Source organism: Stegostoma tigrinum, chromosome 8 (assembly GCF_030684315.1).
Source record: "Stegostoma tigrinum isolate sSteTig4 chromosome 8, sSteTig4.hap1, whole genome shotgun sequence".
Lineage (NCBI taxonomy): Eukaryota > Metazoa > Chordata > Chondrichthyes > Orectolobiformes > Stegostomatidae > Stegostoma > Stegostoma tigrinum.
In genome coordinates, this window is record NC_081361.1 from 72682855 (window position 1) to 72710783 (window position 27929).

The 27929-nt window shown below is 39.8% G+C and overlaps 1 protein-coding gene across 1 annotated transcript in view; it reads right to left on the reverse strand.

The window, feature by feature from the left end:
- ptch2 (patched 2) overlaps positions 1–27929 on the reverse strand; it is a 118305-nt gene that overhangs the window by 14462 nt on the left and 75914 nt on the right. The window contains exons 14-20 of the mRNA XM_048539466.2: positions 26592–26997; positions 24878–25190; positions 15672–15814; positions 14324–14504; positions 11555–11835; positions 5601–5738; positions 4361–4503 (exon numbers count right to left, since the gene is read on the reverse strand). Coding sequence (XP_048395423.2) covers positions 4361–4503; positions 5601–5738; positions 11555–11835; positions 14324–14504; positions 15672–15814; positions 24878–25190; positions 26592–26997 — 1605 coding nt within the window. The remainder of the gene's footprint in view (positions 1–4360; positions 4504–5600; positions 5739–11554; positions 11836–14323; positions 14505–15671; positions 15815–24877; positions 25191–26591; positions 26998–27929) is intronic.

The window sequence follows — 27929 nt, forward strand, 5'->3', positions numbered from 1 at the left end:
CATTGAAAACAATTTTTTTTTGGCTTGTGAGTTTCCACTGTGGCTCGGTTCTGTTTACATGTGTTTGGGGGAGCAGCAGGCTCTTGTATTGCCATTTGTTAAAGGGGCTTTGGCATTGCATGAGGAATTTTTTTGTTTGGGCAAAGGCCACTTGTATCAGCAGTAAATACCCTTTTGAAGCCACTGCAAACAAGGCTGGACAAATTTTGATCACTGATTTCATGAAAAGCATTGGTCACATTAGAATGAACCCAACCTAAGTGCCCCTCCTTTCTGTGCCAATTTCCTTTCCACATTGTTTTTAAAACAAATATAGTTATGGTCCTAGATTCCAAGACTGCTGATAAATCATTTAGCACAAGATTCCTGGTGATAGTGCTGAAAAACAAATTCAGCCACTCTATTTTTTCAGCCAAACACAACTCCCTCAAACTTTACTGTCTCCCTCATTTGCTGCCAGAACATTCATTAGATTGAGTTTTCCACATTGCTAAGTTTTGTAATGAGAGTTGCCTCAGTGTTTGTCTTCTGCTAATTCTAAATAGAAAGGAACGTAGATGTTTAGCCTCAGCCTGTTCTCTCACCCCTGAAAACTCCCACGATTTTGATCAAATTTGGAGAATGATCATACTGCAAAGACTCTTAAGGCTCAGTCAGTTTAATTAGCTGCAGCACCCAGAGTGACCTCTGCTACAATATTTAATCCATTTGCACTGTCCTTTCCTGGTGAATATGGGGTTAACAAAATGTGGCAAATTAAAAGCTGGCTGATAGCTCCCACATCAAGGAAAAAAACCTGCAGCATTGAACGTCACTCTCTTTTTGCCCTTTATAACAAGAGGAGCCCTCCTATTACTGCAATCAGACAGGCAACCATCTTCTATTTATTTTACTTAAGCTAACAGTCTGAAAATCAATCGGTTGGCCTGTTGTACAGGACCTCCATGTAGGCAGCATGTCAGAATCTCGTTGTTTATCCTTTCTGTAATCTTTTCCATTCTGAGGAAGGCTCGCTGAAAAATGCAGAGTTTGTTCAGCTGTTTATGGTGCATGCACCAAAGAAGAAATATTTACAACAACTTCTTTACACTAACCCACGCTATCTGACTGGCTCTCTAAACAAGACCTCCCTGACTGAAAGTCTACCTTGTGGTTCATTTAGTTCAATGTTTAGAAGAAAAATGACAGTTTGGACTTGCAAAATAGATTCCCTGTTTCTCATTATTTCTAAATGATACAGAGGGGAGAATATATTTTCCTGTTTCTCTATAAACATTTAATATTTCTGATCCTTTTCTGTCTGCCACCAATGTAAGGGTTCTTTCTGAAAAAGAGTTAGCCAGAAACCTTGTCCCGATCCTCTATCAAGAGCCACTCTGTGGGCTGACTCATTCTGGTTTTCATTCTGTCATTGCCCATCTTCTCCGAATATGCTGGCACAAATAACTTATCTGGGCAGATTCATCAGGAATTTCAAACACCTTCTACTCGTGTGCAATACAGCCAACGCAGGCATAGGATTTTACTTGGTTCGAACATTTATTTTGTGACTGGTCAACTGATTAGCTTGCAGTTTTATGAATAAAATGTGTGTTACTGAACTAATAGGCTTCATCACATGGCAGAACCTTTGGTTCTGGTGTTTGATTTTGCTTGCGATATATGGTTCCACATCCTGTCAGTCACGGTTCAGTGGTAGCACTCTTGCTTATAAGTCAGAAGGTGTGCGTTCATGCTCCACATCAGAGTCTTCATGCATAGCCCAGGCAGGCACTCCACAGCTCTAATGACGGAGTACAGTGCTGTTGGAGGAGTTGTCGGGTTGGCTGAGACACTGAACATATGCTGTGTCTGCTCTCTTGGGGAGTTGTTTAAAAAACCCTGTGGCACCACTTCATATAATAGCAGTGGTGTTCTCCCTGGTGCCCCTCAAGTGACACCAAAAGCAGATTACTTCATTTCTGCTTGTGGGGCTGTGTGCAAATTGGTTGCTATGTTTTCTGTATTTCAACATTTCAAAAGTGCTTCATTGGCTGTTAAGGCTTTGGAATGTCTTGAGGTCATGACAGGCGTCTTATAAATACAAGTCTTTCTTAGATGGAACATGCTGTGACTGACTAATGCTGCATTTTGGAAAATATGGGCACGGGAAGATATGGCAATCAAATGATCTTTGTTTTGTTTTTGCTATTGCTTTATATCCTAAAATCTTAATTGAAATTTCTCCTTGGCAAGGTTAGTGGAATAGTTTCAACCTTTAAAGTGTATATCCATGACGACCTGATGATGTTAAAGCTTGCGACTGCAGTGACAAATTTCATCTGGATTTGGGTCTCTCCCTTCCCAATATGCTGGCCTTCTGCAATTGTATATGCAGGGGTCCATTTAGCTTAATGGCAACAAGTCCCAGAAAAATGAGATGCTGCTCAGTCTCTGGCCCAGAAAATGCCTGTCCTTTAAGGGACGGTGGAAACTGTACTCCTGGCAAAATATGCTAGAATCTCGCTGTCCATCATTTCCTACTGAGTTCTACCAAAGTTAGGGTATGTTGGCCCCATGAGTCACTAGCCACTGAGGCTGATCTGACAAACTGCTGTAAAGTAAAACTATCAGCTCCATCTAATGGCATGGTTCAAGGAAAAAAGGAAGCACATTCAGGAGGAAGAGGAAAGGAACTAAAAGTAGTTTCGCATTTATTTCATGATTACCTTTTACATTTTCTACATTATTTAAAATCTGACTCGTTCTATCTTACTCAAAGCAATGGATTTGCGACTTAAAACATTTATCCTGGTTCCCTCCGGAAGCCAGCATGTTAAATTCTAACTTCTGCTCTGGGAGTACTTATGGACTGGATATCTACTCAGTGTCATAGGTTACATCAATCAGATGAATAGGAATGACAGCTGAGTATCACCCTTACAGCGAGTGACGACAAGGCTTAAAGCACTATTACATATGGGCATCAAATCTGCTACAGACACTGGAGGCAGCATCAGCACCTCAGCAACTCTACTGTGGGCATTTGTTAGATCTTTAGCAAGATTTAAAGAATACAGTTTATTAAAGTTGACATTCAGCGAATATTTAACCTGAAATGATAAACACAGAGCTGTATTAGACTGCCGTTCTGCAGTCAATTGAGGTGTTCTATTAGTTTGATCCAGCATGACTTTGACGGTAAGGAACATTTCAGCAACCATGTCATTTGTTTCAAACATGGACTTCTTCAAACAAAAAATGCCATTTTACCATTCTAGCTACTGACTCCAATAGCACGACCATTCCAAAGATGAGGGCTGCTGTTGATAGGCCATTCCAAAGCGTCTGTAAGCTGAATGTCACAGCCACTGAGAGTGGTAGCAACTGCCACCATCCACTTAAGAACCTCATGTAGCACTTAAAGGGAAAGGACACTACAAGCCTTCATGCCCAGACAGGGTCCCACCTGTCTCCTCCTACCTGAGTAAATACCTCACCACTGCCAGACTCACAGGTGGCATCAAACTCTGCTCAATGAAACTGAACCTCCAACAGAAAATCAACACGACCCATAACTGTCTATTTTCTAGCAGTGAAAACTGCTTCGTAAGGTTCATGAGAAAAATCATGATGGACAATTTGAAACTTAATCCACCAGGCTTGAAGCTGATGGGAACAAAAACTGAAAGAAGTGTGAATCAGCAACTAAAACAGAAGTTACTGGAAAAGCTCAGCAGATCTGGCAGCATCTGTGAAGAAAAATCAGAGTTAACGTTTTGGGTCCGGTGACTCTTTCTCAGTTCTGAAATGTTCAAAACTTCTGAAATGTTAACTCCTTGAAGCTGTTAGGATTGAGGTGCCATCCAGTTTTCCACCTTTCCCAATTTTACTCTCTATTAAAGTCAATGAGATGAGTGCAAATGTACCATCCATCTAGGCTTCAAAGTGTAGAGCTGGATGAACACAGCAGGCCAAGCGGCATCTTAGAAGCACAAAAGCTTTTGTGCTCCTAAGATGCCGCTTGGCCTGCTGTGTACATCCAGCTCCATACTTTGTTGTCTCGGATTCTCCAGCATCTGCAGTTCCCATTATCTCTCATCCACCTAGGCCTGTTGGTTTTCCAACAGTACAGCTAGTTTGAAATTGCCCACATTTGCACTCCCTCTCAGTTGGCAAGCTGGTTGAAAACATCTATCTGTGTATCTTCTTGGTTTGGGAACAGCATTTAACAACGTTAGGGGCAGAGATAAAGAAATTGAAATAGAATTTGAGAAGTCTTTTAAAATAGTTCTCCCATCTGTCTCAATTGTGGTGGAAACTGTAAAGGAAAAATGTTCCAGAAATAGTTCCCCCTTCAGCGTCCCTATTCAAAACCTACCTAATGATGAAGTCAAACTCAGAACCAGCCAACATCAGGACTCCGAGTAGGGTGGAGATTGCGCCGTCTATTACTGGTGCAAACATATGTTCCAATGCCACAGCAGAACGTAAATTCCTATTCCCAATGGCAGTCAGGAAACCCTATAAGATAAGAAATAAGACATCTTTATATCTACGGTCAAATTGTACAAATATTAAAAGAATGCAATTAAACACTGAGTGGGAGTTGGTGCTGTAGTGATCTCAGGAATGGGTTAATGCTCTGGGATAAATGTAAAATGCTGTAGGTGTTGGAGATCTGAAACGAAAACAGAAAATGCTGGAGAAACTCAGCAAGTTGGGCAGTTTGTGTGGAGGGAGAAACAGGGTTCATGGTTTGAGTCCAATATGACTCTTCTTTGGAATTTTGGAACAAGGTTTCAAATCTCAATGCGAAAACTGATGGAATCCACATTCAATATATACCTGGAAGACAAAGCTAGTATAATGGCAAGCATGTAACTGATCATCGTTTTAAACACTCATCTGTTATTTTAGTGAAGGAAATCTGTCACCCTCATCTGGTCTAGCCTACATGTAACTCCAGACCCACAGCAATGCGGTTGACTCTTAAGTGCCACAGAGTTCAAGAGCAATTAAACTTGGGCAACAAATGCTAACTTTGTCAGTAATCCCAACATCCCATGAAAGAATAAAGAAACTTTCAAAATTAAACTAATGGATTTATCATAAACTCAAATAAATCAGCTAAATACCCCAGATGCTTATTTCACTTTTGCCGTAAAACAAAAACACTTTATTTTCCAATTACTGTACGCGTGATGAGTCACGGTATTAAATCTATCCTGCAGCTATATTAGTCCATTCCATATTTATAGTCTTATCAGCATCATCAGTTTGCATTTACTGGAGCTTTAAGAGTAGAGTGTTTCACCAAGAGACTTCACTGAAATAATACAAACAAAGAATATATTAGGAGGAATGGATAAAGGTCAATAAGTGTTTTTCAAGGACAGTAGAGGTGCTGAGAGGTTTGGGGAAGTTTAAGGCTTTGATAGTAGAAAGCACAGCTGGCAATAAAGGGGCAAAGGAAATAGGAGGCATGCAGAGATAAAAAGAAACCTGAAAGAGAGACAGCATCAGATCAAGACTTGACCGTGGATAAAAGTCATTGCCACGGTACGGGCTGCAGTTATCCTTGTTGGTAGTCATAAGTGAGAAAGTACAGGTCTACTCACCAGAGCTACATGGACAGTGAATTCCACTCCAATTCCAACAGATGCGATCAGGATCACTACAGGAATTGCACTCAGTTTGATGCCCATGAGCCCCATAATTCCAAAGAGTTCTACTGTCATCATAGCCAGAACAAATACCTGCAGATACACAACAGTAGATGAAATTCTTAGACATGCATGGAAACCAGAAGTTCTCTGTTCTTGGGCCTAGGTGTCAAGAAATCAGTCTTCAATGGGTAGTGGCTGAGTAAAGTACTACAAGTGATTTGACCATGTATATAAAGTCCCATGTGAGTTAAATGATACTACTAAGCTATTCATTTAACCACAATTTCCATTTAAAGCAAAGATTCAAATTACAAAGGCAGGGAAACTACTAAAGAAATGTTAATAAAAGGATGAAAATTAGATGGTTTAGTTTTAATTGAGGAACTAATCAGCGGAATGGACATCACAAAATATAAAGGATTGCATACTGCTCCAGAATAAAATTGGTGGAGAAAAGCATATATTATTCAGAATTCAATTAAGTTGCATTTACAAAAAAAAAACTCATATCAGGTTGGGATAATATTTTGCTGTTGGCTGGCTGATATGGAGTTTGTCAAAAGGGGACTTTTCTCCCACTGCCCTTTTTGTTGCGCAGATCTTTTGAAACTAACAGACAAAAGAAACCTGAAAAAATAGTATGAGAGTGATGTGATAAGGACAATGCTCGTTAATAGCTATCCACTACGTTGCATGTTATAATATGTTGTGCATGTTGAAACATAGATGGAGCATCTTACATTGAATTATTTGCATTTCCTCAGATGACAGAATAATTTGACTGAAACAGATTCTCCCTTTACTTTCACCAGGTTATTCCATTGATGATGTCATGAACTGAATTACCGCAGGTTTCCACATTATAACTTTAATCAATGACATTATCCAGTAGAAAGTTCAAGGCAAATGAAGAGGAAGTGCATAATTTTGGAATGAACATTTCAAGTTGAGACATTCACCTCATTGACAAAATCAGAAAAAGCTTCCTGCAAATTTGAGGACTTACTTTAAGGGTTAACTTCAAAACCAGAGAGGAGAAAGATACTGCCCTTTGTAAGAAAATGCTGGAGCTAGGGGTTTGTTTATAATGTGTGCTTTTATCTTCCGCTGCAAGCTATTTAAATGTAAATTCCTCTAGTCCCCTCTAGCCCAGAACTGGAAAAGATGAGGTTAGCAGCAACTGAACATTCTCTCTGAACCTTGCTGCCATTATCATCTGTTAAGCATCGAGTTACAGGGGCCTCCCGTGATTTAATGTTTACAGGGAATATCTACCACCTTTAAAATGGAGACAAGGAAACCTTTTATTTCCATTTTTCATTTCATACAAACAATTCCCAATCAACTTTTATGCTCGCATGTTGACACTTAGCACATTTGACTCATGATTCAACGAACAGCCAAGCATTTGTGCGCTTGTATGAAAATTGGTTCTGTCTTTACTTTTTTAGCTGCCCTGTACCTAGGTTATGATAAGATTCTTGCTTTGAAGTCAGCACAAGGCAGGTTTTGTCACGCATACCCTGTTGTTTGACTGGTGCAAAAGGAACCATAGATAAATTCAAATTCCTTCATAATGAAATTGAATAGGATTACTATACATGGATGAGTTTCCAGCATTTCATTGTTGTAAAGACATTATCACCTCTGTAACTAAACATCAAATAATGAAAAGAAAATTAAAATTACATTAATATAGGCCCTTCCACAATTTCAGCATGGTCCAAAGCACTCTATAAGCCAATGAAGTGTAGTAACTGTTGTGATATACTCATTTGCACACAGCAATTTCCAATGAACAGCAACTGCTTGACGACCAGATAATCTATCTTTTTAACCTGGAGATGGATTGAGGAATATTTATTATCCAAGACACTGGTGACTAACATTCCTGCACTTCTTTGAAATAATGTTGTGGTAAGATCTCATTCAATGTTCTTCCAACAATATTACACTCCCTTAAGGCTATAGTGGTCTCTAAACCTAAACGTCTTTGCCCAAATCTTTGGAATGGGACTTGAACCCACAGCTTTGCGACTCAGAGATGAGGATACTACCAGCTCAGCCGTGGTTGACAAACAAAAATTTTTTTTACATTCCAAAGTGATGTTCTTTTGAACGGAGTTTTCAAGGAAAATATTATTATGCCAACATGTCTGTGCCTCAAAACTGTAAAAAGAGGACCTTGCATCCTAGCTGCATTGACCTATATTTTTCCCATAATTATTTTCCAATCTAAGTCAAACTAAAAACTGTCTATGGTCAAGGGAAGGCAAATGTTGAGGAACAGCTCATCCTTCAGCCTTGGCGCTAGTGCCTGCTGACTGTTATGTGGCCAACTAAACAAATTGAAGTTTCTGATATTGTAATTCCACATGTGATGAAGCCATCCTGTGAAGCTCAGCAATGGGACAGTTTAATAGATCCCTAAGAGTAAAATATGAGGCTGCAGCTGAGTGGAAGGTGTGTTGAGAGGTGGAAGAGGGTGTGCTGTATGAGATGAAATCTCAAATTACCAACTGTAAAACTTGAGTAGTTTATGAAAATCAACCAAAGGCCCTGAATTCATTTATGTCCTTGTAATCTTACCCCAGTTAATTGTTCATTTTCCATTTTTGAACTCACTCTTAATCACATGTACTTAAAAAAAATTCTCTTGTTGAAATTTTGTATTTTAGAAAATACCGAGATGTTGAGGTGCGTAACAAGGCAACTGGGATGTGTCCTGTGGTTCACTTATTCACTGCATAAACCCACTGAACTCCTGGAGATCAAGATAACATCACATGGTCTCTCACCAAAGAAGGCTGTTCAAGCAGAAAACTAAAATAAATTCAAGATACAACAAGACATCATTGGAGAGAAGAACGTTTGAGGGTTATGGTGAGATAATGCATAAATTAGAAGTACAGAATGATCTGGATGTCCTGGCACATGAATCATGTTAGTAAGTAGGCACAGCGAGGAACTAGAAAGCCAAATGGAACACTGGTATTTATTACAAGAAGAATGAAATATAAAAGTAGGGAAATTTTACTGCAGCTGTGCAATGCCTCAGTGAGTCTACACCTGGAGTACTGTGTACAATTCTGGTCTCCTGATTTGAAAAGGGGCATAATTTCATTGGAAGCAGTTCAGAGAAAGTTTACTCACTCATTCCTGGGAGTGTCAAGGGAATCAAGAGTTATGGGGAGAAAGCGAAAGAATGGGGTTGAGAAATTTATCAACCATGATTGAAAGGCAGAGCAGACTCGATGGGCCGAATGGCCTAATTTCTGCTCCTATGTCTAATGGTCTAAAGCTTATTTTATGAAGAAAGGTTGATCAGGTTGTACCTTTACCTGTTGGAGTTAGAGGAATGAAAGGAGATATAAAATTCTGAGGGATCTAGACTGAGTAACTCTGACAGGACATTTCCACTTGAAGGAGAGACTAGAACTGATGGACACGGTATACAAATAAGAGAACTCACTTTTAATGTGGAGATTTATTTTCTCTGAGGAAAGGTCATTAGGCCGTGGAATTCAGAAAACTATGGAGGCTGTAACATTGAAGTTATTCAAGGTTGAGTTAGATTTTTGACAGACAATGGAATCAAGGGATTATAATGGGCAGACAGCAAAGTGAAATTGAGATCCTAGTCAGATCAGGCATGATCTTTTTGAATGGTGGAACAAGTGTGAAGATTCCAACAGCCTTCTCCTGGTCCTAACTCCAATATGCCAAAAAGGAATCAGCTTATTGTACTTATTGGTTGGTAGCTATTCCTAAACATTTTCATGTGCTTTAGTAATGATTGTCATAAAACTCCAAATTGTATATGTCACATATAGGAGCTCTTTTACAACATTATACTGTATCTGTGTTATAAATGACCTGATAATGTGTTCTTTTTAATGATGCTTGTTGATGGACAGATATTGACAAAACCGTAGTTCAATAGTGACAATGGAATCATTTCCAATGTCCTGAGGGGGTAGATTGGGATCAATGTATCATCTCTTTGAGAAGATGGCACCTCTCTCAGTATTGCACTGGAGTGTCAACCTGGATTTTATGCTTGAGTCTCCGGTGTGAGACTTGAGTCCAAAAACCTTTGGCTCAGAGGCAACAGTGTTTCTATTATGGCAGAACAGAGACACACTTGGCTTTGCAGAATCTTATTCATTTTACATTTGTCAATATGAAGTATGTACACAGATTCCTTTCCAAAAGAATCAGTCTTGGCAGTTTTCTGCTGAAGCTGGGTTTGCTTTTCATGGTATTATTAACTAGGCTTTGGAAAAATGCCTTGCGGTGACCCCTCCTGGCCAACAGGCCTCTCCCTCCTTAGTGTGAAATCCTTCCCAGCCACTCTCCTGCTACAACCCGTCAGTTACTGATGGATGGATTTAGCACTTGAAGGTCAAGTCAAGGACAATTCTTTCCCCAAATTCAGACAGACTGGGATGTGGGTATCCCTTGAGCACTGACTATTTTATCACTGTTTTCTTAAATGATTACTTCCCACTGTACTCCATCAACCTCAAACAATATCCCCTACAAGTTAATTTATTGGCAACTGTCAGCGATTCTGCAGAGACTAGTGAAGTTATAAAAATGAAGGTATCGTGCTGTATTTTCTCCAGCAATTGTATTGTCAACTTTAATTTATTTTTAAAGCATTGATTGATCTTGTAACTACAAGAAAATGCACTTGATGAACAAATGTTACAATGACTTGACTAGTAACCCAAAAGCTTTCCAATGTCCTAGCAAGGAATACAACGGCTAGTGCTATCTTTGCTCCTGCCAGGAACAACTGGAAAGGCTCCCAACATGTTGTATCACCGTCAGTGAAAAGGGATTTTTTTTCTAACATGAAGGCTATTATCGTCAAAGTGTCATTCTTGTCATCCCAGCATATGAGGTGGCCATTTGGCCCACTAAGCTATTGTTAGCTCTCTGAAAAGTAATCCAGTCAACTCTGCTGCCCTACTCCTAGCTTACAGCCTGCAAGTTTATCAAACTGTGGTCTCAATTATATTTTTGTATTATATTCTTCCTACCAGAAAATCAAAGGCAAGTTCTCAACTTCAAAGAGTTTTAGGACCCTGACCATGTGAAAAGGGAATTGTTTGGTCAAAAATACTGGGAACAGGGGTTATTGTCACAACTGGCTGTGCCACCAATTGCAGGATCAATTTAGCAAAGTTTAAATCAAACTGTACAGCTTGCATGTGCAAAATCATAACGAATGTTTCAAAATACTTTATCAAACAGAGTTCTAGGTTTTTGTTCTTAACTTGAGATAACAGCGGTATGTTATTCCTGGATAGATCACTACGAGATCCGCATGCATTCTCTCACACATAAGAACATGTGACACTCATTCTCATTGTTTGTGCTTGTAGGTTATGTACCATTGGTAATGTTGACTTTAAATATTTCTATAATTATTTCTTGCTAAATATAAAATTGCATAATGCTATTTTTTGAGTTTTTCCCCTCTTGGGTTTCTCTCTGTAATGTATGACTTTACGTTCATAAGCAGAATTGCTAAATAAACAGCCAATGTATCAGGTAATGAAGAACCACTGGAAGACACCTAGAAGTTGCTTGTATACTAAACTCTCCACTGGGGTAGTGGTGTAGTGTGGAGATGAGAAAAACAAGATAACTGGAAAATATATAAGAAAAAAATGAAAGGAATCCATACCTGATCCCTAACCACCTAAACGCTACACTTGTGGGAGACAGAATTCTTGATATAACTCTTTAAGAGGTCTAGTAGTTGAATACAATGAAAAAAATCTTGCAACAAAATTGAAACATTTTGAAAGAAACAACATTGCAAAAAATTTCTGCCTCATCAGGTCTACCCATCATGTTACTGTTGTCATGGTAATTATAATATAGACACTTACAATGATGCCGGCTGTCCAAGGGTTGAGCAGCAGAAGTGCACACACCAGAAACGTGCAGGCCAACACAATGCTGACAGAGAGTAGAAACCAATGCCTTAGGCCAATGTACTGCTCCCAGAACAGGAAAGGGTAACCATTGGGATAGGTGAGCAACCCTTTCTTTGTGAATTCTTCACATATTGCTCTGACGCTCTCGATGGCTTCGATGAAATCTGAAGTTTGCTGCAGGCCAGTCAAATAGAAAGGGAACTGGGCAAACTCGATCAGCTCAGCAGCAGGAACTGGTTGAAAGAAGGACACAGAAAAAGTTAACACTCATGATACTCAATGAAACTATACAATGTGATTCTATGACAATACGTTTTATTCCTACTGTTGACAGTTATAGACTAACGACATATCCTTTTATCTATTCTAATGCTGTACAGGAAATGTCATTGCTGTAGCAACATAACCAGGACTCAATATGCCCCCATTTCAAAGAACTACTGACCAATCCATCTTTGGTTTATGTTAATTGGCACAGTAGCAACTGGAATTTTGGCCTTTATTGCATGGAGATGGAGTACAAAAATTGTGCGGGGCACTGGTGAGACCAACTTACATTTTTGCTTTCCACATTTGAGAAGTGCTTGTTTAGGAGATCATTCACTTATAAGATGCAGTTTGGGCGTACACTCAGGAATTTAGAAGAACGAATTGTGCTTTATTGAAAGACAAAATTCTGAGGTCAGACGCAGAAAGATATTTGAATTTGTGAGAGAAATGAGAAGTCGGTGGCACAGTGTCAAAATAAATCTTAATTGCTTAAAGCAGAAATGAGGAAAAATTTCTTATCCTCCAATGTGGGAAGCAAAGATGTGCGAAATACTCCATCTTGCTAATCTTTGACATTTTCTACCTCAGAGAGCATTACAAGTGGAGCACTGAAAAGATTTATGCTGCAGTACTGGCCGATTTTTTTGATCTAAAGGTTATTAGAGGCGGGCGGAAAAATGGAATGAAGGCCTATTTCTGATGTCCTTACGCACTGACTGCAGCAGGTGGGATGAGGCTGCTGCGAAAGACATTTGCTGGCAGGGATTAGGTTTGGTATGGCACATCTGAATGCTTTAGACAGAACTCGACCGTTTGGTGTGGTCAGTGCATGTCCAGCGACCTCTTCAAGTGGGTCACGGGGCTGTTAGCTGCTGGCTGTGACTGTTCACAACAGGTGTTTGCTGCTAATTAGGTGAAGAAGGTCAGCAGCCCTGTGACAATACAGAAAGCCATCAGCACCTAGAGGGCATGACTGATAGCAACAGATGACTTGAAACAGACAGGAGACCACTTTACATCGAGTCTCATTAACATTGCCAGACTCCGAGATGCATTAAGGTTAGGGTTTGTCTCTCAAGTCACCCAGAATTGTCTCCTGACTAAGATGCCTGCGGTCAGCATAATTTTAATTCTCTCTATCCCTAGCCCACCCTGGGGTGCTTTCAGTGTTTTATTTCCTCAAAGCTAGTCAGAACATCTTCAAAGGAGCTAGCAACCATACTTTAATTGACTCATCCTGCTTTTGTCTATATTTTATTATGAAAGAAAGTACAGATGAGCATTTATGTTTTTTGATTCCAAGAATCAATACCAAGATATACTGTAAGTATACACACCTTGTGCCATCACTATTGTTACAGTAGTTTGGTTTTGAACAGTCGGCTAGTTAACTCCTCTTAAGCTTGTGGGTCAGTGAACCACACGGCAACAACAGATGGCAATGTGAGACTTACATAAAATAAATTCAACATGCCAAGTGATAAATGAGAGTTTTAGATTAATTCACAGGATGTGGATGTCACTGGCTAGGCCAACATTTATTGCTCCTCTCTAACTGCCCAGAGTCAATTGCATTACTGTGGGGCTGGAGTCACATGTAGGTCACTCTGGGTAAAGATAGCAGTTTTCTTTTCTAAAAGACGTTAGTGAACCAGATGGTTTTTTTTGACATTCAACAACAGTCTCATGGCCATCAACGGGCGGCACGGTGGCTCAGTGGTTAGTACTGTTGCATCACAGCACCAGGAACCTGAGTTCGATTCCACCCTTGGGCAACTGTTCTTGTGGAGTATGCACGTTCTCCCCGTGTCTGTGCGGGTTTCCTCTGGTTTCCTCCCATAGTCCAAAGATGTGCAGGCCATGTTAAATTGCCCATAGTGTTCAGGGATATGTAGATTCAGTGGGTTATTGGGGATGGGTCTGTGTGGGATGCTCTGAGGGTCGGTGTGGACCTGTTGGGCCGAAGGGCCTATTTCCACACTGAAGGGATTCTATGAATAGACTCATAATTCCAGACTGACTAACTGAATACAAGTTCTGCCCTCTGATGTGACAGGATTTTAATCCAGGTTTCCAGACCACTACCTGAACCTCTGGATCAATAGTCTAGCAATGGTACCACTCGGCCAAGTTGTGAAAATAAGTTACACAGTGCATGTAGGAAGGAAGAAATATTTTTCTTGGTACCACCACTAAGGAAATCACACATTCCTGCCATGTAGAAAAAGATGACCAGAACTTATTTTAGGTTTGGGGAGGTGAGTGGGGGAATGTAATACCACTGAGCCTCTGTTCACTACATTAATGAACTTTTTCTTCACTATCTGACTGGAAGCAGTTTATAAGAAAGCTTTAACAGCATGCTGTCTGATTTATATTCTGGAGTTCTCCTCAAGGCAAGGCTGTTTGCTCAGTGATACAGGGCTCAGAATCACATCTTGCAATACTTACTTCTCAAGTTCTCTCCAGTTGTGTCATATCTATCATGAATCCATTCAGGTGGGTGGGGATTGAAGTTCGCTTGAGATGCAGCGTAACCCAATGGATCGTTACTGACCCACACAGTCAGATAGATATAAAAGGTTTCAGGGTTGATGATTCCATTCTCATCCACCAACTTCCTTGAAGTCAACTGTCATAAAGAAAGCAAGAAAGTCATTACTGCATCTCTTTAGCCTCAGGTGAGACGCAGAAAAAAATGGTACAGTCTCTGTTCACAGAAATAGATGAGTTACAAAGTTTACATTAATGATGCTGTGGAGTCAGTACTCAGTAAAATAAAGATATCTGTGGTGGGGAACGGAATTTTTGTCAGAATTTTTATGTCATATAAACATAATAGGCAGGAGAAGAACAGATAGTGCATCCAGCTTGATCATTACATTGTTATTGATCAGGACTCTCATAGCCTCTCCACTCAACATGGAACGCGTAATCTCCTGAAAAACATGGGTAAAACCCTAAACTGATGAAGTATGATGGAGCCTGGAGAATTTATTTTCAACCATTGACAGTGATTAAAACAAGTTCCAGGAAATTACAGTGACTGTGAAACACATCACTCACTACAATCATCAAATCAGATATGACACTAGTTAGATGTGAAGTAAAGCTCTCTCTACTCTGCTTCAAGTTTATGCCCTCCCTCAGCTTTAGAGTGCTATCCAGGCACCAGGTAACACTCTGCATCAGAGATAATGGGAACTGCAGATGCTGGAGATTCCAAGATAATAAAATGTGAGGCTGGTTGAACACAGCAGGCCAAGCAGCATCTCAGGAGCACAAAAGCTGACGTTTCGGGCCTAGACCCTTCATCAGAGAGGGGGATGGGCGGAGGGAACTGGAATAAATAGGGAGAGAGGGGGAGGCGGACCGAAGATGGAGAATCATCTTCGGTCCGCCTCCCCCTCTCTCCCTATTTATTCCAGTTCCCTCCCCCCATCCCCCTCTCTGATGAAGGGTCTAGGTCCGAAACGTCAGCTTTTGTGCTCCTGAGATGCTGCTTGGCCTGCTGTGTTCATCCAACACTCTGCATCAGATGCCTTTGTAACTTGAATGCTACTGTTAACTGAGTGCCAAATTAAGGGTGTTAGTTAAAGGGGATTTCCATCCTATGAATCAGGATTGGATTCAAACCCATATCTTAAACTGTGCACGCTAACCAACTGTGCCATTCAGATCAGATATTGTGACATTGAAGGTAATTTTCAACCTATTTAACTCCAGCCTACAGAGACGAGCTAAACAATGACAGTACTTGTCCTGACAATTCGAAAACATGTTTACTTATCCTGCTCACCTGGTTATAGTTGAAGGGCTCTTTTTTGTTTCCAGTTTGTATGAGTAATTTATAAGCAAGGACTCCATCTTCAGAGCCATTGCGGTAACTCTCCCTGGTGATTTTGCCTGTCTGCCAGTCTTCATCAAACGCAGCCTGCAACCCTAGGTGATGAAGTCAACAGCACATGAGGAGTCAGAAGGGATGCCCTGTAATTACTATAACACTAGGGAGAAATGGCTTTTAATCTGAGTTTAGAAAGAGCTTCTCCTTGCACATGGATACAGATAGAATGATATGGTGGATGAGTACTCTATAGTCAATAGCAGTCATTTTAACAATTATCAAAACGTTTATCCTTGATGAGACAACCAGAGCAAACGTGTTAGCAAATGCAGCGTAAGTTTTCCTAAACTAACAAATATATCTGACATTCCTCTTCATCAATTGGGAAAATCATCTGGCAGAGAGGATTGTTCAGCTATTAGAGAAAGAGCCAAATAATTTCAACAGATAAGCTATAGCCTTATCCCAATGTTGTGAAAATAAATATACACACAAACATATACTAACTAGTTTAACGACTTGTCTGACCATATGTTACTTTAAAACAATAAGATGGTCAGCAATGAAAATAAGGTGGGAAAAATTACCGGGCAGTTTCAAGTATTAAAGAGTGTCAACTGCTACACCCTCAAAAAGTGCTTACTTCACACAATGCATTTAAAATTTAATGAATGATAGATGAGCACATTACTGTGCAACAGCTAATTATCCTGCAGAATGCTATTAAGCAGTGTAGGAAGACGTTTATCCTGTGCCTAGACTGTGTTATGACCACCCTGCAAGTGCTTGGTGCTGAAATAGAATAACAAAGATGGGAAAGTTCCATTCTGCAATATCAACCCTGATGAGTACTAAGTTGTGCCCCGAAATGCAAAAATGAATATAATACAATTATTGAAACAAAACTTTTCTGAATAATTCAGCTGCCGCCACCATTTAATCTGGTGGTTTAAAAAACACACTTCAAAAGCTGTAATTTAACATCACTGGAAAAAAACCCACATTAAGATCTGGGAAAGCCTGGGGTGTACTATAAGGCACTGTGTGCAAGTTTAATTTTTATTTTTAGTATGTTGAATAGTACCCTGTGTGGTCCAACAGAAAAAGATATACTGTCTTTTTAAAAGCAATAGTCTGTTCAATCTGTTACGGCTGTGACAAAGGCATTTTTTAAAACCAGTAAATTCCATCTGGCAAACACTTTGAACATTTAAGAATCTTTGCTTTTATTGTGTGTGTGTGTGTGTGTGTGTGTGTGTGTGTGTGTGTGTGTGTGTGTGTGTGTGTGTGTGTGTGTGTGTGAGTGAGAATCTATTTCTTTCTGACTGTGCCTCTGACAGTGGGAGCATTGTAAAATGCTCAAATACAGCAATGGTTTCATTATTCACTCAGATCCCCAAAAGATGGTACAAATAAAATGATATGCTCATGAAGTGCATGATTTAAAGTTCATGGATTTGGAAATATCCTTATTATAAATAAATAATCTGCATTCACAATCACTGTTTTGCCATGATTTTTGGATGGAAGGAAATAGTTAAGTGTCTTTTAACAAGAAGGTCTTCAATTCGCTGTGGCAACATGGGTTGGCTAAGCTGGAAGATGCAGCCTTCACATTTAAGTTTGATATCTTTGATATTTTGATGGAACTAACTGGAGAGTGTGATGGGATGATCGTTAAGACTTGAAAAGATTTGCTTCCTTTTTTTAAAAAAGAAAATAACTCACTTGAATCTCCACGCAGCGTCTGTCAACAATGTAGGTTCGTAAAAAATGTTGGTGCGGCTCTTGGGAGATTTGGGTCAAGGGTTTCAAAGCTTGAGCATTTCTGGCAATCAGAAGCTTTGGAGAGGATTGCAACTGCAGTCGGTAAATGCCTAAGCTGAGAAGAGCTGTATGGAGTGAGTGTACCTGCCTAATATCAGACCAAAGGGCCCTGTCAAGGAAAAAGTAAAATGCCACCCAGCTGTCAGGTGTCATGGCATTGGCACACCCACGTATAATTGATCAAGAGTACAAAGGACAAGCTCATTTATCTCTTTTAAAGAAGAAGCAAAATATGTCTTCAAAGAAACAGCTGTATTATTATGACCTAACTTTATATTCAGCTTGAGCAGTTCCCCCGTGAAAGTATGGTAATGTGTTGGTATGTTCATTATATGAAGGCAAAACACAACTGAAGGTTGCCTGAAAGAGACAGTAGGGAAAGACATCCGCTGTTAGTGTCAGAATTCTGGGTGTTAGTTCTGTGAGCTTCTCCATCTGCACATTACTTAAATAAAGCCAAGTACAGGCAGGTACAATTGCTCATCACGGAAATAAAGTCAGTGTGTGTAGATGTGAGAGAGGGAGGTGGGAGAATGGAAAAATAATTGTAATGTGATAATAGTATTTCTAAACAAAACCCTGCAACAATACCAATACAGCTGAAGGAAATCTTGACACAAATCTATTTAGAAACATTGCTAAATTGCTGCTTTGTAAAGAGATTTTGATGAGTGTCTTTGATTAAAGGGCTGAGATAGGATAATGATCCCACCTCATGGTGAGTCCTTTACAAAGTGTTGGGTGCCTGTCAGAGACTCTGCTGCAATGTAAACACACCTTGTCATTCAATCTCGCAACTGCAATCAACTCAAACCCTCAAGGCATCAGGATGTAATACGAGTAGGTTTACTGGGGAAAGAGAAAGGCGTCGTTGTGCTTCCCGCCCTCTGTTCCCTTCCCCCAATCAGCCCCAAAGGGAATTCAACTCTTCAGAATGCATTTCTGCGCTCCCTACTCAGGAGAGCTGGAAGGCAACTATGTTTATGCTGGTGAGCGCCTCAGAACAATGCTGTTTATTGGTACCAGAGGGCACTATTGAGCTCACCCATGAAAAGTCTATAAAAAGGCAGGAAGTGCCATGTTCTGAGCAGGAGAAAACAAAAAGCATTTCAGAAAGCTGTTAAAAAAAACACTGAAGGTGAAGATGAGCATGTTTGTTAGATAGATATCACTTAGACAACCCTCCCAACATCTAAAAAACAATGTCACAGAAGTATCAGCGATGTTCCTTCTAGGCTGACATGATTCAGGACTTTAAGGAAGAAGTGATTGTGGAGAAATGTCAGGAATCATGGATCTGATCCACAGGCAAACTGACCTCTGGATGAAGTGCTACAAATTTCTCTTTTTTATATTGCAGCAGGATGAAGAAGAAAATACATTAGGATGGCCTTTCAAGACTCTCTTTAATATTTGTGTTCTTTAAAGAAGTAGAAATCTTACTAAGCACCAGTTCAAAGAATATGTGCTTATTTCTGAATGTGCCTCTGTATGAGCAAATCAAATATTCAAAAGTTGAAGACTTTCTGACCTTACATGCTTATCTTGTGGTTTGGTTTTCTTTCCCCTCTCCAGCACAAAAAAGGTCATTATCATTGATTTATAAGGCTAATTTCTTTAATCAGTAAAGTATTAGTCAATTTTGAGAAATGTATGCACTATTTTGTTGTTTTTTTAACTTAGAAGAATAGATCCTGACTATTTTTGAAATTCACTATCATTCACATGGACAAAAAAAAGTGCACTGAGGCAAATGGATGAGAAAATTAGAACAGGCTTTTTTTTGTTATTTCTGTTAGGAAAGGATCCAGAACCAAGTGCAAATTACACTGATATTGCAGGTCATCAGACATCACTGAAGCTGCTTTAGCTATAAAACAAAACATTCGTCAAACTAAAACGTTTTTTGGGCATACATTTTGTCCAAATAAAAATATTATTAAACTCTGATGCCATGTGGCCTGCTGTGTTCATCCAGCTCTACACTTTGTTATCTCAGAATCCCCAATGCATTTGTTCATGGAAAATTTTGCAGCATCTTATTTTCCAATGTGATTGAATAACTGACCATTTGTTTAGATTAAATAAAAAAGTCAGTTTATTTATAGGAAAAATAAACATAAAAATCCAGCAATTTCTTGGTGGTCGCTTTGTAAACAGTGCTTTAATGATATTTTGATTCTTGCCCCAAATTTCATACATTGACCAAAATGGTTTCTTAACTCCTGACAGGCTTGTCATACGAGGAGGGATTCAGTACTTTGGGTCTGTACTCAATGGAATTTAGAAGGATGAGGAGGGTTTCATTTAAACTGACAGGATACAGCGAGGACATAATGGGAACTACAGATGCTGGAGAATCCAAGATAACAAAGTGTGAAGCTGGATAAACACAGCAGGCCAAGTAGCATCTCAGGAGCACAAATGTCAGCTTTTGTGCTCCTGAGATGCTGCTTGGCCTGCTGTGTTCATCCAGCTTCACACTTTGTTATCTAGAATACTGAGAGGCCTGGCAAGAGTGAACATAGAGAAGATGTTTCCACTAGTTGGAGGGACTCGGACCTGTGGGCACAGCCTCAGATTGAAGGCAAGACCCTTTAGAACTGTGAAGGAGAGGAATTTCATCAGCCAGAGGATGGTGAATCTGTGAAATTCATTGCTGCAGAAGACTGTGGAGGGCAAGTTACTGCGTGCTTTAAAGACAGAGATAGATAGGTTTTTGATTAGTAAGGGGATTACTGGTTACAGGGAGAAGGAAGCAGAATGGAATTGAGAAACATATCAGCCATGATCGAATGGTGGACCAAACTGGATTGGCCAAATGGCATAGTTCTGCTCCTAAATCTTAAAGTCTTATGGTCCTCCCTCATCTCCTAAATCCAGAAGCTTTCAGGATCCAATGCAATTTTGCACAATGCATATGAATTTTCTCTACAGAAGCTCCTTCATTTACAAGCTTTCATAACCCAATCAAATGTGCCACCCTCAAATCTGTTCAGAAAGTTGTCACAGGTGTATATCTTTACAATCGCAACCATGAATTGAAACACCAAGGATCCTTATGGTACGGTGACCGTGTCCTTACTTCTGGAATAGGAGGCTTGGATTCAATGCCCACTTGCCTCAGAGGTGTTTAATAACATCCCTGATCAGACTGATTGCAAAATATTTGAATTGAAACACCACACATATGTATATAAGGACATTCTGTTGAAGTTGAAAAGCAAGCTGGGCCAGTGCCAACTGAGAGTAAAGACCGTCTTTACAACATTCATTTAAAGTGACCATTTCTTTCATACTGTGTGTGATTCTTTCCCAAATTCACTTTGTGCAGGTAGATGTCTACCTTTTAGTCTTATTAGAAGCTTGTTGTTTTCAATTCCTTCCTCAGACTTTTGTAGGTCTCAATACCCCTCTTGTTTTTCTATCAAGCTTTGACACATTTAGTTCTTTGAAAGTTGCAACCATTGTTTCCATTTCTGACCAGTGCAACTTCCCTTTAACTACATAAAGCTCACAAAAGCCGGTTGTGACAGACATGGCAATTTCTAAACTCCTGCCTTCTCTGTTAGGAAGACTGACCTATCTCCACTTGCATAATATCACCCATCTCTAAGTAGTCCACCATGTGTTAAAACCCTCACCCATACTTTCATTACCTCCAAACACAACTATTCCAATGCTTTCTTGGTCAGCTTCCTCCCTTCTACTCACTGGAAACATAGGCTCAGCCAATATTCTATAACAGAACTTAAACCAAATCCCCTTGATTCCCAACCCTGTGTATGCTGATCTACACTGGCTCTCAACCCAGTAACATCATAATTCTCAACCTCTTGTTCAAATCTCTCCATGGCCTCGCTCCTCTTACCTTGGTGCAACCTTTGAGAACTTGGTGTTCCTTCAACTTTGACCTTCGTGCTTCGCCAAATTCTTTCACCTCATCATGCACATGTGTGTCCAAAGCTGTCTAATCCTTCCTTAAACATCACCACCTCTCTCTCTCCTCTTTAAAACATTCCTTTAACAGCTTTACCCAAGCTTTTGGTATAATAAATTTTTCTTTGCTCAGTACCAAATGATGTACAGAAACAGTCCTGTCAAATGCCTTTGGATGTTTCACTGTGTTGTAAGCATGACATAAATACAAGTTTTTCCTAAAGTGAAGAGTTTTTACTTACTCTTGCAGCATAGGGTAATGCCCCAAACCATGGAGAGGTGGGTGGATTAGCACTACTCAATGTAGCATTGTGACACTGAGTGAAGTTGTCTGTGCTCTTTCGCCCACATTTATTCCATGTGGTGTGGTGGTTCAGTGGTCATCACTGCTGCTTTACAGTGCCAGGGACCTGGGTTCAATTCTACCATTGGGTCACTGGTTGAGTGGAGTATGCATTCGCCCAGTGTCTGTGTGGGTTTCCTCCCACAGTCCAAAGATGTGCAGGTCAGGTGGATTGGCCATGCTAAATTGCCCATAATGTGCCAGCTAGGAGGGTTAGCCACAGGAAATGGGGGGTTGGATCTGGGTGGGCTGCTCTTCACAAGGATGGTTTGGACTCAACGGGCCAAATGGCCTGCTTCCATGCTGTAGGAATTCAAATTGTCGATGGCTCTCAGGGTAGGCTTTCATTCATTTGTTTTTCACGGTATTCACTTTCACATTTGTTTCTTGTGCATTTACTGTTCTGCTTTCATAAGAATGGGCCTCCCTCTCCAGTTTAATTTTTCTGCTTGCTACATTCTCACTAGTAACTGAAGTGTTTAACTGGTAAATATTTCTTCATTTCATGAAAAAAAATGAGTCTTTGCTGCCATCTGAACTGATAAGCCAACTGTTTTGTACAAATGCAACCAATTTTCATATTTGGGTCTCTTTGTTATTTACACCTGTCAAAAATAACCCATCAATCTGACTCAGACCACCCACACTATCATTTGTGCATTAGCTCAACGACTGTTTCCATTGTAATGTTAACATATGCGCTTGGTACAATTGTATTAACATTTAAAATAGAATTAAACAACATTTTTTTTGAAAGAAGATAATTCAAGAGATTTGTCAAGGTAAGTGCCTTTTGTTTTCTTGGATCTAATTCAAGCCAAGGTTTTCAAGCCAGTTCCTGAGGTGATGGCAAGGTTATTCAATATTATTAGTTGCAGAAATATCTAGACATGGCAACTGAATAACACTGATTCTCTTCAGGTTATTCACTCAGAACAAGTCAGTAATCGTTAGCATAAGAAGGTGGCTTGCAATACCACATTCTTCTACAAGGGAGCAAATCATGGGTGGTATGATTTAATTTCTTCATTATTTTCACCTATCTTGATCTTTGTTTTCTTCCAAGCTGCTGTAAAATTAAACCACAAACTACACGCCAAAGCCCCATCTCTAAAGTTTGAGATACAGCAGATAAGTGAGAGTCTCGGCAGAATAAAGGTCCGTTTTAAGTACTTTAAAAGATGATTTACAGAGCATGGATGAAATGGATAAAATTCACGAGGAGAGTATGGTTCATAAAGGTTTTAACTAAGAGACAGGATGAAATAAGACAAAGTGCCGAGGAAGCAGAATCTATCAAATTGGATAAAGGAATAAAACGGCATTCACACAAACTCTCCTGGCACTTTTCAAGTTTAAGGATCGGTTGTTCTCAGTGCTGGATCTGCCCAATAATCCACAGCTTTTGGAAAAGTTTTCTCTGCAAGTTTTGCTTAAATATTGTGTAAAACCAGCCATGCAGCCTTGACCAACTAGAACAAGGTCAACCACGTTGTAGTTCAGAAAATCAAAGACTGAACCCTCATGAGCTGCAAGAGGTTAAACTCCAGGTAATATTTTGTGTTGGTCATTTCAGTCAGAGTCAATATTTCTTCTTCAAGTTAGTCCATTGGAGGTAAATTGACAGCTACAATGCTTGCTAATATTATCTTGTTTTGTGCACCTCCCATGCAACTGTAATCTTGTATTCCTCTCTCGGTCTAAGCACCCTATGATCTGTATTTCCTTGTTTGCCATGATCTGCCTGTACTGCTCGCAAAACAAAACATTTCACTGTATTTAAGTACATATGCCTACAATAAATCAAATCAAATCAACAACAGTCTGACAGCAGGACAAAGCACCTGACTGTATGAACCCCCAACACCACAAGAAATCACAAGCCCTTGATGAAGTTTAAGAACTGTGCTTGGGATCATTTGAGATCTTCTTCATTAGTTCAAAATAAAAGCTTTCAAAAGTGTGACTTCCAAAGCCCGCTTGCAATGAAACAGTCAATGCCACAAGTGGCTAACTTGCTAATAATTTGACAAGTTAAAACTTGCACATGAATAAAGGAAGCTTAAGGCTGGAGAAAAGTAAATGACTGGGACTACCAAGAAACACTTTAGTGTCAGTGAGTTTGAGCAATGTTTCTTACTAGAAAGAAAGGTACTTAAAATGAATTTCAATGCATACCTTTTAATATGGGACAGGACTACCTGGAATCGGGAGGGTCAAAATAATTTACACGTTTGTTGGCAAGTAAACTATCAGGACTCTTCATGTTGTGGGTGTGTTCCAAATATTATTTGCTGCTTTCTACTAATTTAGGATTTATAATTTTAATTGGGTACTTGCTTAAGGAAAACATGCTGCTATGAAAACATTCCAAGATATACCTTCACACAAGAAGTAAAGACCAACCACACACGTTATTTCTAGAAAGTGTCACTAGGACCAATGTCTCCATGCAGCCCAATTACTATTTGTATGACACATTACAAATTACTCGGGCCAAAGTACTCTAAAGGCAGCAAAAGGAGCATCAATAAGCTTCAAGTGGTCAAAATTATTACTAGCCACAAAACGTGTTGGGGTTCTAACTGCTCAGCATAATATATACCTAATCGCTATGGTTTGCCACAAAGAAAAACTTGCACATGTGTCTCTCAGGAAAAGCTTAAAATGTTCTGTAAACAACAAATGACTTTGAAGTTCAGTGAGTATCTTTAGGTCGACACAAAGGCCCAGAGCATCCATTCTTGTATTATTTTGCAAGCACACCACTCACCAAACTCTGTTTCCAGTACCCCATGCAGAGTGGTACCTAACAGATGTTATTTACAAGCTCATGTCATAAGAATTATGTGAAAGAATATGAGAATGAGAAGATTACGAACAGACTATTACATAGTGAGGCTGTGTTGACTAACTCCAACCCACAAGTAGGTGCTTGGTTCCATTTGACCTATCTTTATTTTAACCCATGAACATTAATACAACCTATTCCAATTTTCACATCATTCACAACTGATTGTTAGTTTCTGTACGAGAATCTTTGAAATCTCACCTCTTAGCCAGTCTTGAATGTAATGCAACCACATTTTGGGCAACTCTTTATTCTCTTCACGAACAATGTATTTGACATTGTTGAAACTCTTGTGGAGGTCGTAGAGCAACTTCTGGGATGTGGGATAGTCAAATCCTCCCATTGAGACGATGTACATGTTATAGAAGGAGAAATACTTGAATTGGGCTGCAATGAAATCATATTCCTTGGTTTCACGAGGAACAATGTCTGTGAGGTACAGCCCATCATGAACCATTGTAGTTCCATAAAGGCTCATCCCAAGCAAGGACATGAAGAGGACTAGCACAACAACCTGGATTGTTAAATAAAACCACAAATAAATAAATAAATATGAAATCAGCATTCAACAGATGGCATTAATCTAAGTAGTTAGGTTTTACATGTTTACAAATATTGTCTTGCTCTGCCACCAAATCTTTAGGAGAGACAAAAAGCTAATTGAGATGTCTGGGAGCATGAGAAGCTGGTTTTCATAGCTTCTACAATAAGCCAGTTGGAGCAGTCTACAGGGCGAAGCTAATGTTAGTCGACAGGTCTTTTTCTTTTACTGGAGTGGTATGTTGAATGCCCAACAGAACTGCACTTGAACTAATTACCTTCAAAATACTTGCCTCCAGAGAAGCAGCAAATATGTTGAGAAGTCAGAAGTCAACATTCCCCTCAGCCAAAGTAAGGAAATACAGATACAGGAAGGTAAAAAAAATGGGTGGTGAAATCAAAAAGATTGTAAATGACATTGTATGATAGGGCACAGAGAGATACTTTTAGAGAGTCCCCAGACCCCTGACGTATCAGCTGCCTCATTTTAGTCTTTGACAGGAAAAGAAGTGAAAATGAAGCATGAGTTCAGCTCTCAAGCTGCAAACTGAGCATTAACATTGGACGGAGTCTGTTCCCAAACAGTTGAAAATCAGAATAAAACAAGTTGGAGGTAGGTGAAAAAGCAGAAATAATAACTTTTTCTTTTAATCAAAGACATGTTGGAATTAGTTGGCATGGACAGACTTTTTGCCTGTGGGATCATATTTAATCCAGATCCTGAAAGACATGTTTACAGGCTGTGACTGGTCCTCACTGCAGTAAATGGTAATTTCAAATCAGTTCCTGTGGTCACTGCATAAAACTACTGGCTGAAAACTGGTACTCAAATAACAGTCTAAATCTTACACAAGAGAAGCCACTTTGAAGCAATGAAATTAGCTCTTCTGGGCTTTGGATTAAGGCACATTCTTGGGTCACAGATGAGGAAAGTATGACGCTGTTTTTGACCCAAGTAACACCTGAATAGGTACTGTCTAGTCTAAGAGTGGAGACAGCTCTAGTCTGATTTTCCTTTCTATTTCTCATGCTCTGAAGGCAGTGACTAATGCTGTTATCATTCTACAAGCTTCTAGTGCCGAAAGAAAAGGCAATTTTCATGTGAAAATCCTTCCAGTAGAGCCAAATACTGCTCATATTCGAAATTCCCAATGCTTACTTTCCAAAAGGGATCCACAATATACTGAACAAGAATCTTCTACCAGCGACACTCAGGTGAACTGTAAATCCCAGTTGCCATCCTCTTTTCTATAATGGTAAGTAATTAACACATTGTGCGGCGTATTTGCCCAAAGTCATGGCTCGTTAATGTGAGAAAATATTATCATCAAAGTAATACAAAAAAACACTGGAAGTGTTGCTGAAAACTGCTTACCTTTGATTCTGTCTTGAGAAGAAGTGGAGCATACTTGTCCCGTGCAAAGTCTGCTAGATTCCATTTGACAAAGGGCATCTGAACACAGTGCCTGCTGGCTTTTGCCTCATCCATCTGGGCCAGCAAGTCTCTGGTTGAACTGGTGGGTTCCATCCCCTGTGAGCCAATCTGGTCTGCGGGGGACACGATGACAGAAGGAGTTGAAGAGATGCGCGAAGTTGGAGAAATTATGGTGACAATGTGCTGTCCGGTGGAATCACACTGGGTGAAGGCCTGCACTGTGGTGGTGATCTGTGTACTGTGGGTAAATGTCGGCCCACCATATGGAGAAGGATGGAAGTTACGGTTATCATTTGCATCTGCAAACTCTTGTGACTGGACCTGAATCACTCGTGTAGAGCAGAGACTGAAAAATAAGAGATTTTTTCCACATGTAATCCATTCTATACATGTTATCATTCATTTTCATGTATAACAAAACATTGAACGGCAACAATGCATGCCTGGAAGTGATGATGATCTAGTGGCATTAGTGAGGAACTCAGCCATCTTCATAAGACGGGAATCAAACTCAAATGGTTACTAACAATTCCCTGAATTCATTCCTGACTTGAAATTATTGGAGAGATTATTGATAATTCAGTAGAAAATGAGGCAGCATTCATAAATGACTGTGTACCATCCTGTGATTTAAAGGATTAAGAATACAACGTATGCCTAGAATTTAATGGATCAGACATGAAGAGAACTTTCCACCCCTACAGGTTTTTCCTTCTCTCCTTCCCTGCTGACCTCTTCAACATGAGGAACTTAACTAGACTGAAACTGTGAACTCCGCAGTGCAGAGTATTCGATAGTGAACCAATAGCACACCAGCAATCTCTTTACACAAAGAGTGGTGGGTGTGTGGAATGTTCTGCTGGTGGTGATAGAGCAGTCAGACACTTTAGAGACTTTTAAGCGATTGTTGGATAGGCACATGGAGGATGGTAAAATGGAGGGTATGCAGGGTAGATTGATCTTAGTAGGATAATAGGTCGGCACAACATCGTGGGCCAAAGGGCCTGTACTGTGCTAAACTGTTCTATGTTTCTGTTCATGTATTGCACCAGAATGTACAATGAAAAAGATGATTGGGAGTTGTGTGAAAATGAGTTGGTGCTTTATACTTAGCACAGTTGCGCTAATGACATGGATCAATTTCACCCCCGCCATGTCATGATAAGCAAAGGTTTAAATGCCTACATCTTTCTATTCTTTCCCTTTCATAATCCATTCTATTAGACCCCCACTACAACCCTCCTAGTGAGCAACAATCATACCTGCATTAAAAATAAT